The sequence below is a fragment of the Callospermophilus lateralis genome, chromosome 3 (genome assembly GCF_048772815.1).
Source record: "Callospermophilus lateralis isolate mCalLat2 chromosome 3, mCalLat2.hap1, whole genome shotgun sequence".
Classification (NCBI taxonomy): domain Eukaryota; kingdom Metazoa; phylum Chordata; class Mammalia; order Rodentia; family Sciuridae; genus Callospermophilus; species Callospermophilus lateralis.
This window is the reverse complement of record NC_135307.1, coordinates 12796720-12816175: the sequence shown is the minus strand read 5'-3', so window position 1 is coordinate 12816175 and position 19456 is coordinate 12796720. Positions and strand designations below refer to the sequence as shown.

At 35.4% G+C, this 19456-nt stretch overlaps 1 protein-coding gene across 4 annotated transcripts in view; it reads left to right on the top strand.

Annotated features, from left to right (window-relative positions):
- Positions 1-19456, top strand: part of Unc79 (unc-79 subunit of NALCN channel complex) — a 213649-nt gene that overhangs the window by 35603 nt on the left and 158590 nt on the right. For all 4 annotated transcript variants that reach the window (XM_076848004.2, XM_076848003.2, XM_076848001.2 and 1 more), the window contains exons 5-8: positions 10925-10989; positions 14903-14991; positions 15746-15786; positions 18791-18819. In XM_076848004.2, the coding sequence (XP_076704119.1) occupies positions 10925-10989; positions 14903-14991; positions 15746-15786; positions 18791-18819 (224 nt within the window). The remainder of the gene's footprint in view (positions 1-10924; positions 10990-14902; positions 14992-15745; positions 15787-18790; positions 18820-19456) is intronic.

Here is a 19456-nt window from a genome sequence, read left to right as displayed (position 1 = left end):
TGCTTTACCACCGAACTACATCCCCAGCTCTTTTTATTTTTTTAGATAGGGTTTAGCTAAGTTGCTTAGAGCCTCACTAAGTTGCTGACGCTGGTCCCAAACTTGCAGTCTTCCTGTCTCAGCCTCCCAAGTGAGTGGGATTTCAGGCATATGCTGGCATACCTGGCTCTTGCTTCTACATTTATGAGGCATATTTATCTATTTTTTAAATCATAATATTTCATCTAGTTTTGTTTGTGGACTAATGTTGACCTCATGCCATGAGTTGAGAAGTATCTCCCTTCTATTTTCTGAAAGAGTTTATGTAGGATTTATTACTTAAATGATTCATATCATTCACTAATGAAGTAATCTGGACTCAGGGTTTTTGTGGGAAGGTTTTATATTATAAATTTAATCTTTTAAATAGTTATAGGATTATTTAGATTTTAAAGTTTTTGTTGAACAATATTTTGTAATCTGTGTCTCTTGAGAATGTGGGTATTTCATCCAAATTATTGAATTTATTGGTATGTTTGTAGGATATATAGTGATGTCCTGCTTCCGTTCCTTACATGGTAATTGATGTCTTTTCTATTTTTTCTTCATTAAGCTGGCTAGAGGCCTTAAAAAGTTTATTGAACTTTCCAAAGAACCTGCTTAAAAATTTTATTGATTTTCTCTGCAATTTTCTCTTTTCAATTTTATTAATTTCTGCTTTTCACATCATCATCATCATCATCATCATCATCATCATCATGTACCGGGATTGAATCTAGAGATGTTTAACCATTAAGCCACATTCTCAGCCCTTTTTATTTTTCATTTTGAGACAGGGTCTTGCTAAGTTACTTAAGGCCTCATTAAATTGCTGAGGCTGGCCTTGAGCTTGCAGTCTCACTGTCTCAGCTCCTGAATCACTGGGATTACAGGCATGTGCCACCATGCCCAGCTTATTATTTTTTACCTTCTACTGATCTTGAGTTTGATTTGTTCTCATTCTGTTTTCTTAGGGTAGAACATAAATCATTTCTTACACCTTTTATGTTTTCTAATATAAGAGTTTAAAACTAAATTTTGCTGTTAACATTTCTTTATTTGCATTGCATAATTGTCATGTATGTTGTTTTCATTATATTGCAGTTCAGAATATTTTCTAATATTTTTCATTGACTAATGAATTATTTAGAAGTATTTTTAATGTATAAATATTTAGCAGTTTTCCAGATATCTTTGTGTTGTTGATTTCTAGTCTGATTCCATTCTTTTTAGAGCATATACTGTATGAAGTAGCAACATCTAAAGTTTTTTCTTTTTTCTTTTTTTTTTTGTATTGTGGATTGATTGATCTTAGGGCCCGGCCCACACATGCTAAGCACATGTTCTACCACTGAACTATACCCACAGATCACCATCTAAATTTTTTAGACTTATTCTGTGGACTAAAAATATTGACTATCTGGGTAGATGTTGCATGAGCACTTGAAAACAGTGTGTATTCCACAGTGGTTGTGTGGAGAGTTTTTATTATCCATTTGGTTAACTTCTTTGACGGTGTTGTCAAAGTCATATTATGACTGATTTTTATCCACTTGCTTTATCAATTGCTGAGAGGGGATTGTTTAAATTTACAACTTTAATTATGAATTTAGTTCTCTTATCAGTTTTATTGGTTTAATATATATACACATTTGTCATTATATATTCTTGATCAATTGGCCCTTTTATCTTCATGAAATATATTTCTTTATTTCTGGTAATAATCTCTGACTTGGATATACTTGTCTGATATTTATATGGACATTCCAGCTTTCTTGTTTTAGCATTTGTATGGCATAAGTTTTTCTGTTTACTTTTTTTAAAAATTTTTTTTATTAGTTGCTCAAAACATTACAATGATCTTGACATATTATACATTTGATTCAAATGGGGTACGTAATTTTATTTTTCCATGTGTACAGATTGCAGGATCACATTGGTTATACAGCCACGTTTATACATAGGGCCATACTAGTGTCTATTGTATTCTGCTGCCCTTCCTATCCCCCCTCCCCTCCCCTCACCTCCCATCACCTCTTTCTACCCAATCTACTGTGACACGTTTCTCTCTCTTTTTTTCTTTACCCTCACACCATTTTATATGTAATTTTGCATAACAATGAGGGTCTCCTACCATCTTCCGTGCAATTCCCCTTCTCTCTCCCATTCCCACGCACCTCTCATCCCTATTTAATGGTAATCTTGTTCTCATGCTCTTCCTCCCTGCTCTGTTTTGAGTCGCCCCCCTTATATCAAAGAAGACATTCTGCATTTGTTTTTTAGGGATTGGCTAGCTTCACTTAGCATAATCTGCTCTAATGCCATCCATTTCCCTGCAAATGCCATGATTTTGTTATTGTTTTTAAGTGCTGAGTAATATTCCATTGTGTATAAATGCCACATTTTTTTTTTTTTTATCCATTCATCTATTGAAGGGCATCTGGGTTGGTTCCAGAGTCTAGCTATTGTGAATTGTGCTGCTATGAACATTGATGTAGCAGTGTCCCTGTTGTATGCTCTTTTTAGGTCTTTTGGGTATAGTTCAAGAAGGGGAATAGCTGGGTCAAATGGTGGTTCCATTCCTAGCTTTCCAAGGAATCTCCATACTGCTTTCCAAATTGGGTGAACCAATTTGCAGTCCCACCAGCAATATACAAGTGTACCCTTTTCCCCACGTCTTTGCCAGCACTTGTTATTGTTTGACTTCATAATGGCTGCCAATCTCACTGGAGTGAGATGGTATCTTAGAGTGGTTTTAATTTGCATTTCTCTGATTCCTAGAGATGGTGAGCATTTTTTCGTGTATTTCTTGTTTGATTGTATATCCTCCTCTGAGAAGTGTCTGTTCAGGTCCTTGGCCCATTTGTTGATTGGGTTATTTGTTTTCTTGTTGTTTAATTTTTTGAGTTCTTTGTGTAGCCTAGAGATTAGAGCTCTATCTGAAGTGTGAGAGGTAAATATTTGTTCCCAGGATGGTAGGCTCCCTATTTACCTCTCTTATTGTTTCTCTTGCTGAGAAAAAAACTTTTTAGTTTGAATACTTCCCATTTGTTGATTCTTGATTTTAACTCTTAACTTACCTGTTTCTTTATATCTTGTGTGTTTCTACAAGCAGACTGTATTTGAATAAAGCTTTTTGAAAAACTTAAATCCTATTTGACAATCTCTGCCTTTTAGACCATTTGCTTTTTTTTTCTTAAAAATATTTTTATTTGTTCTTTTTGGTTATACATGACATCCTAACATGAATTCTAATTCTTTTCATTCTAGTAGTCTCGCACATAGGCTAATCAACACAGAAGGTGACTTTTATATAATTCTATTTTTTTCTCACTAAAATCATGACAGAGACATTTTTTTCTTTGAATTCCCAGATTCTGAAGTATGTGACTCAAATTATGATATCTTTTGGTTATTATGATTAAACATTGGCCAGTTACAGTTTAACAAGAAAAATAAAGAGAACATTTCTCTGAAAGAGTAGATAAAGATTTGATACTGGAAAAAAATAAAAAGACTTTATTTGGGTATTTGAATAAGTCCTATGAATTATAGTGCAACAAAGGAGCAAAATTTTATGTACTTGGTCGTTCCATGCATCCATTCATCCATCCATCTATCCAACCACCAGGAGGAACAGTAGTGGATATGATGAGTGGGGAAGAGTGAGCTACTGCTGATAGCTGAATATACAACTATCAGCTGATAGTTGGATAAACTGCAGTCTTGATAATGGATACATGGGGTCTAGTGAATTGGGAGCAAGTGGAGACTGTTGTGGGTCCCAGTCTTATTGCTGCCTGGTTTCAATGAAATTCAAGATTGAGAATGTCTCTCATGAAATGTACTCATTTTATAGAATGATTCTTTAATGGAAGAATCTTGGGGATTCACTCATGATCTCATATAAGTATTTTTTCTTTTTATGTGGTTTGCAACATCTCTTGCTGTCCCAGAGACCATTTGCTTTTAATGTAATCATTGATACAGTGGCCTTTGATCTGTCAGTTTATGCTAATTTTAAAAAATTTTAAGTTGTAGATGGACAAATGCCTTTATTTGATTGACTTATTTTTATGTGGTGCTGAGGATTGAACCCAGTGCCTCACACATGCAAGGCAAGCACCCTGAGCCATAGTCCCAGCCCCAGCTTATGCTAATTTTATATTTTTCCCATCTATTCTTTATTCCCTTTTGTTGATATCTTGCCCTCTTTTGAATTCTTTTTAGTATTCAATTTTATATCTATATTGAATCATTTACTTTTCTTTTGAAAAAATTTCTGTAGTGTTTACAATGTTCATTTCTTTGGTATTTTTTATTTGTTCTATATGGGAATAGAATGCATTTGACACATCATACATAAATGGAATATAATTTCTCATCGTCTGGTTGTACATGATGTAGAGTTTCACAGGTCATGTAATCATATATGTACATAGAGTAATAATGTCAGATTCATTTTACTGTTTTTCCTAACCCCATACCTGCCTTCTCTCCCTTCACTACCCTCTGTCTAGTCCAAAATACTTCTATTCTCAACCACACTCCCCTATTGTGAATTAACATCCACATATCAGAAAAAACATTTGGCCTTTGGTTCTTTGGGATTGGTGTATTTCATTTAGCATGATATTCTCCAGCCCCATCCATTTACTGACAAATGCCATAATTACGTTCTTCTTTAAGGCTGAATAATATTCCATTGTATATGCATACCATAGTTTATTTTATCCGTCCATCTGTTGAAGAGCACCTAGGTTAGTTCCATAGTTTAGCTATGGTGAATTGAGCTGCTATAAACATTCATGTGGATGTGTCACTGTAGTATGCTGATTTTAAGTCCTTTGGGTATATGCTGAGGAGTGGGATAACTGGGTCAAATGGTGGTTCCATCCCAGGTTTTCTGAGGAATCTGCGTACTGCTTTCACAGTGGTTGCACCATTTGCAGTCCCACCCTATGAGTGTACCTTTTTCACATATCCTCACCAACATTTATTGTTGCCTGTATTCTTGATGATTGCCATTCTGACTGGAGTGAGATGGAATCTCGGTGTAGTTTTGATTTGCATTTCTCTAATTTCTAGAGATGTTGAACATGTTTTCATATATTTGTATTTCTTCTTCTTCTTTTTTAAAAAAATATTTACTATTTTTTAGTTGTAGTTGGACACATTATCTTTATTTCATTCTTATGTGGTGCTGAGGATTGAACCCAGAGCCTCACATGTGCTAGGCGAGTGCTCTGCAACTGAGCCACAATCCCAGTCTGTTTTTTTTTTTTTTTTTTTTTTTAGTTGTTGATGGACCTTTTTATTTATTTATATATGGTGTTAAGAATTGAACTCAGTGTCTCATGCATGCTAGGCAAGTGCTCCACCACTGAGCCACAACCCCAGCTGTGTATTTCTTCTTCTGTGGAGTGTCTGTTCAGTTCCTTTGCCCATTTATAGATTGGGTTATTTATTTATTTATTTATTTTAGTGTTGAGTTTTTTGAGTTCTTTATATATCCTGGAGATTAATGCTCTATCTGAGGTTTATGTGGTAAAAGATTTTTTTTTTTCCCATTCTGTAGGTGCTCTCTTCACATTATTGATTTTTTTCTTTACTGTGAAGAAGCTTTTTAGTTTGATTTCATCCCATTTATTGATTGTTGATTTTACTTCTAGTGCTTTAGAATCTTGTTAATTAAGGAAGTCAGTTCCCAAGTCACCATGGTGGAGATTTGTGCCTATTTTTTTTTCTATTTGGCCCAACGTCTCTCTTCTAGTGCCTAAGTCTTTGATCCACTTTGAGTTGATTTGTGCAGGGTGAAAGATAGGGGTTTAAATTCGTTTTGCTACATGTGGATTTCCAGTTTTCCCAGCACCATTTAATGAAGAGGCTCTCTTTTCTCCCAAGTAAGTTTTTGTTACCTTTGTCTAGTATGAAATAACTGTATTTATGTGGGTTTGTCTTTCTGTCTTCTATAACATTGGTCTACATATCTGTTGTTTTTGTTACTGTGGCTCTGTAGTATAATTTTACGTCTGGTATTGTGATGCCTTCTGCTTCATTTTTTTCTTGCTAAGGATTGCTTTGGCTATTCTGTGTCTCTTATTTTTCCAAATGAGTTTCATTATTCCCTTTTCTATTTCTATGAAGAATGCTGTTGTGATTTTAATAGGAATTGCATTAAATCTCTACAGTGCTTTTGGTAGTATGGCCATTTTGGCAATGTTAATTCTGCCTATCCAAGAGTATGGGAGATCTTTCCATCTTCTTCAATTTCTTTCTTTAGTGTTCTATAGTTTTCATTTACAATGTGCATTTTTAACTTTCCTCTACCTGTCAAATATTATTATACCAATTTACATGTTAATATAAGAACCTATTTATTTTCATTTGTCCCTCCTCATTCTTTTTGTACTTGTTATCAACATTTTTCACACACATACACACACACACACACACACACACACACACAATTAACCTCACAATACATAGCTATTACTTCTATTTTAAATAGTTATCTTTTTATAACATATTGAGTAAAGAAGTCTTCTATAGTCTTCTTGTATAGCACTCTTTATGCCTTTGTGTAACCTGAGCTTCTCTTTGGTATCCTTCAGTGGAGCTCAGCTGGCGATAAATTCTCTTACCTGGTACTTGTCTTCAAATAGTGTTTATGTAATACTCATTTATGAGGAGTATTTTCTCTGGGGATAGAATTCTAGGTTGACAGTATTTTTTGCTTTCAGCCTATTAAAGATGTCTTTCCATTGTCTTCTGGCTATTATTTCTTTTGATGAGAAACCAATGATTATTCTTAACTTGTCTTTGTTTTCCTGTGAGTAAAGTGTCTTTTTGTTTGTTTTCTGGATACTTTCAAGATTTCCTTCTTGTCATTGGTTTTGTTTTCATTATATTAATTTTGAAGTGATTTTCTTTGTTTTTTTTTCCTTGCCTAGGATTCATTGACCTTCTTGGATCTGTGAGTTAATTATTTTCGTCAAACTTGAAAAATTTGGCCATTTAAAAAAATATGTACTATACTGTGGTTCTTTTGTGCTTTTAATCATATTACCTGAAATTTTCCCATAGCTCACTGAAGCTTAGTTTTCTTCCAGTACTTCACTTTGGATAGTTTCTGTTATTATGCCTTTCAATTCACTATTCATTTCTTATGCATTGTCTAATATGCTGTAAAACCTATTTATTGATTTTTTTTTCATTTTTCATTTTTTATTTTTATAAATTCCTTTGGTTCTTTTATTATTTTTTCATTTTTATCTTCATTATGTTCATGATTATGTTTTCCTTTGAATATGTTTATAATAGTATTTTTAAAACATTGTTTATTTCATCTTTGTAATTTCTGGGCTTGATTCTATTGATTTTTCCCCTGGCTTACAGCAATATTTTCCTCCTTTCAAATATCAAGTGCTTTTTGACTGATGCTTGATTTCATGAATATTGCATTATTGTGAATGTCGGGATTTTTTGTCTTCCATTATAGTGCATTAAATCTTTTTTGGCAATCATGTTACTTGTGGATCAGCTTGACCCTTTCAGGCTTTGTTAGGGAGACCCTAGGGTGGCCTTTTCCATGTTAGCTTAGCCCTATTACTTAGGTGTGACCTTCCCAGAGTATCTATTAAATGCTTCAGTGAATTCCTCCACTTTAGCGGTTAGAACTAGAACATCTCCCAGCTAGGTATAAACTCTAATAATTATTTAGTTTATAGTCCCCCCCAGTCAATCCATTCTCATGGAGATTTATTTACCTTAGACATGTTTGGCTTAATATAAAGCTAAAACCAAAAGAGAATCCCACTTAGATTTTTATAGCTATGATTGCACAGCTCCTGATTCCTTGGTATTCTACCTAACAAAACAGCACTTTGCCTCTTCAAGCTATGATTTCTGTCCCCTCAACTAAAAACAAAAACAAAAACAGAAAACCCCCACCCTGCTCTGCTTGTCTTTGTCCTTTTTGGACCAAGTCTGAGATTGTGTTCAGGCTGAAAAACAAGTGATCATGAGACTGACTGCATTATTTCTCTTCTCTCACGAAGCACTGTCCTCCCTACATTATCTGTAGTTCAATTTCCCAAATAGTTGTTTTATATATATGTTTGTGTGTGTGTGTGTGCGCGCACACACACACACACACACACACTTATTTATTTATTTTAGTTTTCTAGTTGTTTATGATGGGAAGGCAAGTATAATATCAATTACTCCATCACAATTGGAAACAGAATTTTATTGTGCTTTTACACTGTTTTTTGTTACTATTTTTGAGTGGAGCTCTATTATTAATACTGCTGGTGATGAGAATCAATCAGGGCTGAGTTCCATTTCCCCAGATATGAAGTTTGAACACCTGAGAAACGCCTTGAAAGGAAAGCGTAGAAAGCAAGTTTTATTTGAAGGATAGAACAGAGATAGACTTCTCCACAGAGAACGGGCAGAGAGCTGGGTATTGGAGGAAGTGGGGGTGTCTTGTCCCTTTTACACATTTTAGATTTTCTTTGTTCTCATGCTCTCCTCCTCCCTTTATCTTGTCTATGTGACCAGATGCCAAAAGATAGGTGAGGAGAAAGCCTTCCAGGAGGTGCCTCTCTGGGGCTGCCCAAACAGGGCAGGAAAAAGGGCCGCCCAGGAGGTGCTTCATTAACAACCTTTTGGGAGGAACAGTTCTCTGGAGGCAGGTAACCTTAGCAACAGATTGGGGGGAGGAGGGGTAAGGCTCTGGCGGCAATAGCATTTCAATTCTCCAGCGGCAGCCTCCATCTTCCCAGAGCCAAATCAGCGTCCATCTTCCTGAAACAATCCAATTATTTATTATCTACATTGACTGCCTTTTGTCCCCTAGCTTCATTATGACTATATTTGCCACAAGATTAGGTGGGTAGGTTGTCTTTATAGCAGAATAAATTGTAGTGCTTTCCCCATTTACAAATACCTGTACTCTATTCTCAAGAGGTTTATTTTTATTTTTTATTTTTTATTTTATTTTATTTTGAGAGAGAGAGAGAGAGAGAGAGAGAGAGAGAGAGAGAGAGAGAGAGAGAATGAATTACCAGAGATGGAATCCAGGGCCTTGTGCATGCTAGGCAAGTTCTTTTCCACTGGGCCCTCATTATTTTTTTGTTTTGAAGTAGAGTCTTGAGTTTCCCAGGCTGGGCTTGAGTTCATGATCCTCTTGCCTCCAGTTCCCTGAATAGCTGGAATTATAGGAATGTACCACTGTCCCTGGCTAACCTCAGAAATTTTGATCCAATAGATCTAACATGGGCTTTAGATCTCATATTTTAAAAACCTTGACAGGTTTAAAAAAAATTATTGGAGGATCTCACTAAGTTGCTAAGGCTTGCCTCAAACTTGAGATCCTCCTGCCTCAGCCTCCCAAGTCTCGGGATCATAGGCATGTGCCATCATATCCAGTGACAAGTGGTTTTTGACATTAGCAAAATCTAAGAATCACCCTTCTCCTAATGTGATGAACATAGTATCCTACAAAATATTTCCAATTCAGTGACACTTGGTAAAAGTAGAATGAAAACTGAGAGGAATGCAACCTCCTGTATATCCCCACTATCCACACAAAAGGCATGGGTTTATGGCAGAGCAGAAGTATTTAGAACCCTGATCAAGTGCTATGACTTTTGCACATTCTTGCACATTCAGTAGGAAGGAATGCTGTGATGTCTGTCATGAGTTTGGGATTGGAGGAATGGGCCACATGTCCTATGTATTTACAATGCATATTCAGTTAAAGGCAATCACTGTCTTTAAGTTTCTCTAATTGCACAGGAAAATATATTGCCACTCTTTGTATTCATCTTGATTTTACTGCATTTGGGAAACAAATCTGTTATGAAATACCCCTAACCAAATTATCTCTTCATTCATTCATTTACTCATTTATTTCTTCTTTCTTTTCTCTAAAGATATAAGCAGTATGATACTATGTTATTAGAATAGTGGTCTTTGGTGTATACTTCTTATCTTCTTTTTAAAAAAATCGACCTATGGTCCTATAAGTTTAGTATATGGCAATTTAGAAGGATGTCCTACTTTCAGGCACATTACATTTAAAAAAAATGATGGAATATTACTAGTTAACTCATTGGGCTACATGATCATCTGGAGGATGGTAATTACTGTCTGTGATTTTTCCTAGGTCACTTAGTTCTTTTCCTCATCCTTTATAAATGCTTAGTTAAGGAGTCAGATACGGATGTCAGCAAACTAGCAGAGGTTCAGTACGTGGGTCATGTGTGAGAGAGAGAGATCAGTTTCATTTGGGCAATAAACTTATCTTCCCAGTTTCTACATTTGATGGGGATGCAGTGGGAAATGGAATGTTGGAGAATGCCTTAGGCCATTTATCAATTTGAAACATTTCCTGACACCAAAAAAATATAAGATATTTATTATAGTATACCACAGTGAAAAGAGCAGAGCATCAGAAATCAAGGGATATAGATTCAAGACCCAACTTGTGTTGACTAACTATGACCATATCAAGCTACTTGACCTTTTTAATTTCAAAACTTACTCTTACATTAAATGAAGTAATAATCGGCTATAGATAGCCCACTGAGTTATTGTGGAATCAAGTGAAAATATAGTTGTAAAAACTTTTGCAGACTTGTTAATGTTACCATTGTGAGGTAATATATGGTGTATGCTGCCTTTTGTTGTCTTTCTCTTCTTGGGAAAATGGATAGCATTGTGATATCTTTGCCTGATTTAAACATTTTTCATAGATTTAAAAAAAATGATTCTTCTAGGAAGCCATCTGATGGTGCTTCTACTTAGGAAAAAAAAAGCTAGTGAAGTATGCTGCATTTTCACTAGAGCAGGAATAATTTCAATGAGAAGTGCTCATCGGCTCTATTTTGCTTTACAGCTTGGAATCCCATCCACTGCCAGCACATTGAATGCCACAATGCAATTAACAAGCCAGCTGTGAAGGTACTGTTTTATTGGACTTGTTTCCATGTTTTATTTTCAGTGGACACATTATTAGGAGCAAATTACTGAATGAAGTGGAGAAGAGTGCATGCTTCTCTGTAAAGCAAAGCCAATAAGTTCAATCACCTATGTTCAATCTAACTGTACTTGAGCAGACTGGGTCAAGACAGAGTGATGAGAAATCATGACTGCAGTTTTTGGATATGAGTTCATGGCCAGGTATTGTGTAGCACTGAGTTGATTATCAGAAAAATCCTGGTGAAACACTTAAATGGCCCTTCTTTGGCTTCTATCTGAGCTAATAAACTCAAGGAAATGTATTTTCCCTCAGTTTTCATATGTGTGTTACAAAGTCGGAGTGCCTAATGTACAAATGTGCAAATTCAAGAACTCTAGGGCAAAAATAGATACAACTGTGAAGTGTTGGTCAAAGTGACTGAGAGGTGTTTGGATAGCATGCATGTGGAAAGTTACATTAGAGATAAGGAAACTGGTCACACAGGCAGTTAGTGTGAGCACTGGGGTCAGAATCAGGTACTCTTATTCTCAGCCTCATTCTTTTCTTAACATCAGATCAGTGTGGTCCTGCTAAAGCCCCAAATCTAGGATGTTGAATGTTAGAGAAACAATCATATCCTTTAATAAAATTGTGTGTGGTGTATTTGTTGAACATAAAACACTTGGCTGGATAGATTAGTGTCTGCATTTGTAAGGGTTAAATGTCAAATGATGAGGAGTTGGTGTCGGCTGAAGTTACTGGAGTTCACAGTTACTTTTAGAACTACTGTCATGAGAGTTTGTTTCCCTTTCTGTAGAGAGATGGTGAAGATGATCAAATAATTGAAAATCGTACTATCACTTTAGAAAAACAAAGAATGGTTAAAATGAGATTTAATAAATATAAAAAGAACCAAAAATGTATTTTGCCACCAAAAGTGGCAACCAGGTGCCAATAACAACCTGGTAATCTCAAGATATCATAACTGCCTCTCATGAAGGCAGATTTAATGAATGTTGACAAAGAGCAGATGATAGTGACCTGCCAATGGAAGTGTGGGCCCACCCATTCCACCATGTGCACCTCCTATTTCAGTAGGCATTGGGGTTCACAGGTACTTTGTGGTGAGGTATTTTGAGCTAAACACATGTGAGATCATATATTATTCAAGAAGTTCAGCTTGCTTAATTTTTCACAGGGATGAGATGTGCATGGTTCCTTCTTCCTTTTATTTCTATATCCTTCCTTCCGTCTGCCTGTTACAGGTTTCTCTAGTTATTTTTTCCTAGAGTTTATGTCAGACCGCATCCTCAGGAGTGCTCTGACATCTGTTCCTAATGCTTTCTAGCCTTCTAATCACAGAAATAAATCAGGAATTAGATTTTCTCCTCGTTTAGGCAAACAGCCTAGTCCATTCCTCTAGGTTGGGCTTAAATTAATTTTCTCCTCCAAGCCAGTCCTCTAGGATAGGTCTACTTTCTGTCATTTAAAAAATTGAGGTAAAATTCATATACCATAAAATTAACAATTTTGAACTGAACAATTCAGTGATATTTGGTACATTCACACAACTCCTAATTTTATTTAGTTCCAAGACATTTTCATCACCAAAATCTCATGTGCCAATCTCTAGTTTTCCTAAAGAACTCTCTTTTCCATTTTAACCCTACACTTTCCAGAAAGGTAACATTCTTGTGAATGCTTCCTGTACTGGGGCCATTTTTGCACTTAGACTCTGGTATTGTTCTGTATTTCCACTGTGAGTGCTTGCAAGCATGCATCATAACCATGAGACATTCAGATCAAAAGTATCCAACATCCAGATACTTACAAAATTACATTAAGTGAAAATCAAAGTTATGATATTGCATAATATGCTAGTTTAGTTTAAATATCACATCTCTATATATTCACAGTAAAAAAACCTGGTTGAACTCATTGGAATGTTACAGGCAATGGATCAGGATGGAGAGTTAATGAGTTATTTGAATTTCCTTCTTTTTCTTCATTTCCTGAGCCTCTGTAATGGGCAAATATTTTATTCATAAACAGAAACAGTCATTTTTTAATGCAACATCCAGATATGAACTCATTAGGAAAGGTGTCAACTGCTCTGTTTAGAATAGAACAGAATTGACTCTATTGCTCAGAAATCTGGTGGGTCATGTTAATTAAGTCACTTAACAGGTAAGTGGTCAACCAGCTAATCTGTAGTGACTCTAGTGCTAACATCCTAGGGAGTTTTTCCTTTTGAGTGGAACACCTGGCAGAGGTATCAATGACTTGTTAGAAATGAGAGTAAGGTAATAATGCTCAAGACAAAGTATAGATGAGGTGCATGGGAAAGACTCAGGAAAAATGGATTAATCCTTTCCAAAAGGTTGAATTTCCATAATGCCACCAGGCTCTCATGGTTTTCCAAATAGGAAAGCATTATCTATTTTTGTTAAAATAGGGTGAAAAAAAGTAATTTTTAAGTAAAAGTTAACAGCTTCAATAAATAAGGTTAATGTTAAAAATATACTGGAACTTATGGTTTATGATATCACCCTCTGCTTTTGGTTTTACTTGGTTCTGTTTGAAGTCCTCTTTATGAAGTACTCTGAATCCCAGATAATTATTTTAAGACAGGGGTTGGGGCCATCTATGATCCATAACCGAATCTGGCTGGATGGTTGTTTTTGTAAGTAAAGTTTTATTGGAACACAGCTATTCTCATTTGCTTTTGTTTCATCTAAGGCCACTTTCATGCTATACCTGTGGAGTTGAGTAGTTGTAACAGAGACTATATGGCCCACAAAACCTAAAATATTTACTTTTTGGTCATTCATAGAGAAATTGTGCTAATCTCTGATTTAACAAAAAGTAGTTATTCATTATTGCATATAAGGAAGCATGAAACTTACACAACCAGGCCTTTAGTATCTGGTAATACATAATTGACAATTTTGATGGTGTGTTGATTTAAATTTAGCAATTCTAACTATTATTTTCCCAACCACTAAAACTCATCAGGGTTTTAATTGAATTGCAGTCTGTTTTGGGTTGTAAATTTGGGTCATTTCCCCCTTTCAAATCAATGAAAACAGCTAAAGAAGAGAGTGAAATTTTAGAAGAATTTGTATACTAGACATTCATTGTGTCATTTGGTATAGCATGGATTGATTATTTCTTGAAAGCCGGGAACAGAATTTGAAATGACTTTGAGAAATCATTGTGATTTAAATTGAAGCCAAGTAAGAATGCAGCTAATCATCTGAATGTGTTCCCTTGATCTAAAACATCCAGGTATTTGAAATATCCTGACACTCAACTATGAAGTGAACACTTTTCATCAGTGCTTGGGTTAGTGAAACCCCAGCCATAAACAACAAAGCATTGAGGGTGAAAAATTGTAGGTCATGTGTAGAAAAAATAAAAAATGTGAAAATGAAATGTTAGATGTCTGGAACAGAGCTAAGATTCCAGAGTAAGAAGAGTGAACTACTCAATGCTAGATTTATGCTATTTTTTCTGAATGGGTCTTAAGAAGCTAAGTTCTCTACTGCCATCAGGTTCATATAATTTGTGATTTTAAGATCTAAATAATCATATATTTTCCTTTTTTTAAAGGGAGATTACTGTGTTTATTTGAAGCAGCCATTGAATAGGTGATTTTTTATCTTTGTGGAATGTGGGTGGGTTTCTTGACACTGTTTGTTCTTTAATTGCAAATAACAGGAGAAATGAAAACCCACCACAGCCACGATTAATGTCTCAGTGTGCACTCAGTGAGTGTGGTATGAGCAGTCACAGGTCAAATGGGTTTGACTAATATCTACTCCACTTTGCCTGTGGGAATGTGTCACTCACTGTGGAGCACTCATCTCATCATACGGGAGCAGGAGAGTTCATCTGTCTTTTCTTGTGTTTCAGATGTGTATAGACCCTTCCCTGTCAGTTGCTTTGGGGGATAAACCACCCCCATTGTATCTCTGTGAAGAATGCAGTGAGAGGATTGCAGGGTAGGTATAGGACTCTCAATGGGAAAATAAGAAAAATTATTTGGACCTAAATTGCTTATATTACACAGCTTTCCCAGTAGCCTTGCCATGCTTTTTTAAAAAATTTTTATTTTTGTAGTTATAGATGGACAGAATGCCTTTATTTTATTTGTTTAATTAAGTGTGGTGCTGAGGATGGAACCCAGTGCCTCATGCATGCTAGGCAAGGGCTCTGCCATTGAACTCAGCCCCAGCCCCTTACCGTGTTTTTTAAAGGTTCATTTGACATTTAACATGTAGCAAAGTGTCATTTAGAAGATTACGGCTTTGTTTGCAATGTTTTTCTCCATGTGACACGAGAAAGCAATTCCACTTAATAAAGCAGCTCTAATTTTGAAGTAGCCTTTTAAAAAGGCCTCAGAGAAAAATAGATGTAAAAGGAGACTGTGGTTTCCAAATATGACATGTAATTCAAGTGGCTTCTCTTTGCTTGTTATTTTTGCAGTCACACTCAGTTTTGTGCAGATCATGCAGTATTTTGGTTGGCATAATTAGCATCTGGAAAGTATCATTTAAAGATAACTGAATATGATGAAATGCCTATAATTTATAATTTAGCTGGAATGCATTAGAGTTTTAAAAGTTTATTATGATAGTGCTCTTAATTATCCTTTCTATTAGAAGCCTTTCATCAATAGTGTGCAGCTTATAAACATTCATGTGGAAGGAGACCATTTCAATGAAGCTCAAAAATGAATTTTATTTTTCTTTATAGGGATCACAGCGAGTGGTTGATTGATGTTCTTCTGCCACAAGGTATGGTTTACTTCAGAAAGTGTGAATAATGAGTAATCACAACTAATGACATGGTTGATTCATCTCCCTTTGTGCTATTTTATTTTACAAAGACAGTAACCAAAGAATAATATCCCATGAATATTCATTGGGATATTCATTTTATCAGTGTCTTGGTATTATATATCCAAACATTTAATAATGAGGGGCAAAGTGTCAACTCTATCAGAATTAAGGTTAGATGTTGCAGTTAGGCTTCTGTAGGACTAAAGCCCTGCTGAATTGTGTCGTAAGGGATTTTCTGTGTATATAACGGGTTTATCGATGATATTTTGCTGTGCCAGGTCAGAAAGAATAAAAAAAAAAAAACCACCAGTGGGAAGAGAATTTAATAATGGGCCTTTTTCTTGACACTATTTTGGGGGAATGACCTTTAATTGCTCTGAGACTCAGGTTCCCTATCACTAAAATGGGGATAAAGTACATCTAACCCATTTCAATGGAAAGACAAGATTTGCCACACTTTTTTTTTTGATACCAGGGATTAAACCTAGGGGCACTTAACCACTGAGCCACATCTCCAGCCCTTTTTTATATTTTATTTAGAGACAGGGTCTCACTGAGTTGCTTAGGACCTTGCTAAGTTGCTGAGGCTGGCTTTTAACTTGTGATCCTCCTGCCTCAATTTCCCGAGCTACTCAGATTACAGGCGTGTGCCACCATACCCAGCCTGCAACACTTTTTGATGTTTGTTTCAATTCTGAAAGTTGTGTTTCAAAAGTTGATTGATCCGGGTTGGAGATGTGGCTCAAGCAGTAGCGTGCTCGCCTGGCATGCTCGGGGCACTGGGTTCGATCCTCAGCACCACATAAAAATAAAATAAAGATGTTGTGTCCACCGAAAACTAAAAAATAAATATCTAAATATCAAAAAATTTCCCTCTCTCTCTCTCTCTCTCTCTCTTTAAAAAAAAAAAAAAGTGGATTGATTCTACTGAGAGCATTCCTCTGCATATGGGAGAAGCAGGAATTCTCGCCACCTCATTGGTGGCTACAATGACAAGGGAAAAGTACTTAGCAAAGCAGAGGAAAGACAAAGGGTGGGAAAAGCTGGGGGCATAATGAGTATAGATCAATGACACAGGAAGAACTTGATATCTGATTTAGTATGTAGATAGTAAAAGGATTTATATGAAAGGTTCATTTTAAAAAATAAGTTAAAACCATATGTTAATAAATTCTGTGACATTTTAAACAACAACCTTAAGGCATTTTCTCAATGATAATTACACTACTTCTTTGTAGTCTTACTTGCTCTCTGTAAAATAGAGCGATAATGTCAGTATTTATTTCCTTCAAAAGAACATTGTGAAAAGTTATATAAGGTTATGTAAAGGCTTGGGCCTACAGAAGGCTTGGGCTTGTATTATGGGTAAAGGTAATTTTCCCCCCTTAAACTGGGCTACTTCATTAGTGAGCTTCCAGTGCTCTGAGGTAAAGCTGATAGTCAAGTACTAATAAACACTTTATTTATTTATTTATTTTCTAAGAGATTAGGCCTCTCAATGTTGTGTGCTGCCCAGGCTGGCCCTAAACTCCTGTGCTCAAGTGATTCCCTTGCCTCAGCCCCCAAGTAGCTGGAACTGTGCCCAGCTTCTAAAATACATTGTAAATATAAGATATGTTGCTGAATTTTGGTAATCATTTGTAGATGACATTCATCTTTGGAAGAACTGATCATAACTTTTTTTTTTTTTTAAGAGAGAGAGAGAGAGAGAGAGAGAGAACTTTTTAAATATTTTTTTTTTTTTTCAGTTTTCGGTGGACACAACATCTTTATTTTATTTTTATGTGGTGCTAAGATCGAACCTAGTACCCCGTGCCTGCCAGGCGAGCGCGATACCACTTGAGCCATATCCCCAGCCCCAAATCATAACTTTTTATTATTTATCTAGAGATAAGACACTAACCTCAGATTATTTAAGGATATCAAACTGTTAAATTACCATTAGTTATACAAAAGCAGCTTTAAGACTGAGTTATAAATTTCATTGACTTGGCATCCATTAATTCATAATTTGCAGACAGTTTGGGGGACATTTACCTTTAATCTTTAAATAAATCGTAACATAGACCATCCTATAACAAGGCGTAAGTCCATTTTTTTTAAGTCCTTACTGTTTCAAGGAAAATGCTAATAGATTTTTGGAAAAATTATTTTCAAGTATTTTTCTTAAGCATCAGTTTCCATGGAACTAATTGGTATGCCCACTAAAAAGATTTTTTATGAATTTGTTGAAATTAATTCTGTAAGTAGACAGTAGTTTGATGGCCTTACTCCAACTGGTCTACCCTTTGGTTTGAGAATTGGTTTATCTTGTATAACCATACAGCTGGTTTTACATGAGTTAAGTCTGGTATAAATTGATACTTCAAGTGTAAATAGACCAATGTAGTAGGCTTTTTCTACACTTTAGAAATAGCAGAGCATCACATGATAGCGATCTAAATATATCATATCAAACCAGTATCATAGTGTATTGGATAAACCAGCGAATAGGGGATGTAGGAACTGTACCTATACATATGTCTCCATCATTGATAGGCTATAAGATCTTGAGGAATTCATCCAACCATAGTGGCTCTTAATTTTGTCCTCTATAAAATGAGGAGGTTAAGATTAAAGTTGTTTGACTTTAATGTGATCTGATTTCTAAGTCATAACTGAGAAAATTGGGTTAGTTGTGAGACTAGGTGACATATTTGCTGCATGCAGGTGTTTCTAACTTTATTAAACATAAACCCTGATATCACTATCAGGTAAGAAAGAGATATTTTATACTTTAGGAGGAAAATAGAGGCCAGGAAAAGTAGATGACAACTTATGAGACAAGTCCAAAGCTGTTTAGCTGAGTTTCAAGGTTGTGTGAATTATGATTGTTTTTAAAAAATTATCCTTCACGGCTGCCCTTATTTAAAATGGGCTTTCTTTCTTTGTTGATATTTTGTGTACCTTCCCCTTACAGCTGAAATATCTGCCATATGTCAGAAAAAGGTAAGAGCCAGCCATCTGTGTGGTGGGGCATGGTTTTCTGTGTTTGTATGTCAATTCGTGCATTGACATCTGCCTCATTTCTGCACCATGGTTTCCTAGTTTGTTCATGTCATTGTATTTGTGAAGAGAAAACGGAAATAATTTAGCATGCAATATTGTGATATTAAAATGGTCTCTATTTCCATCACTGCTTTTGCTTACCCATCTTACATACAATGTTTTTGTTAAGTAATTTGAAATAAAAGCAAATATATAATTCTGAGATAGTCTAATAATAAAAACGTTTGAATGACAGTGTAATTCATAGAACTTAACTTTAGTAAAGAATGTATCTTATATACTAACAATCTTTATTATTTTGAGATGTAGTATGAATAGTCTAGTATATATGTGTAAAAACATATCCTGATCAAGTATATATGTAAAATATTCATTTATATAGAAATTGAACAATGACCCTAGCTAAAGACTCCTCTAAAATTTCCCTTAGCCACTTTTCATAGTTTATCTAAGCCATTTCTATTTTCTTTTCTTGTTTTAGTGGTGTAAAAGTTATGGGAAGATTATATTATAGTCATACAAAGAGCTTTGATGAGTTAGTTGAGATGCTTGAGTTCTCTTCAGCTCTGTTCTCTCT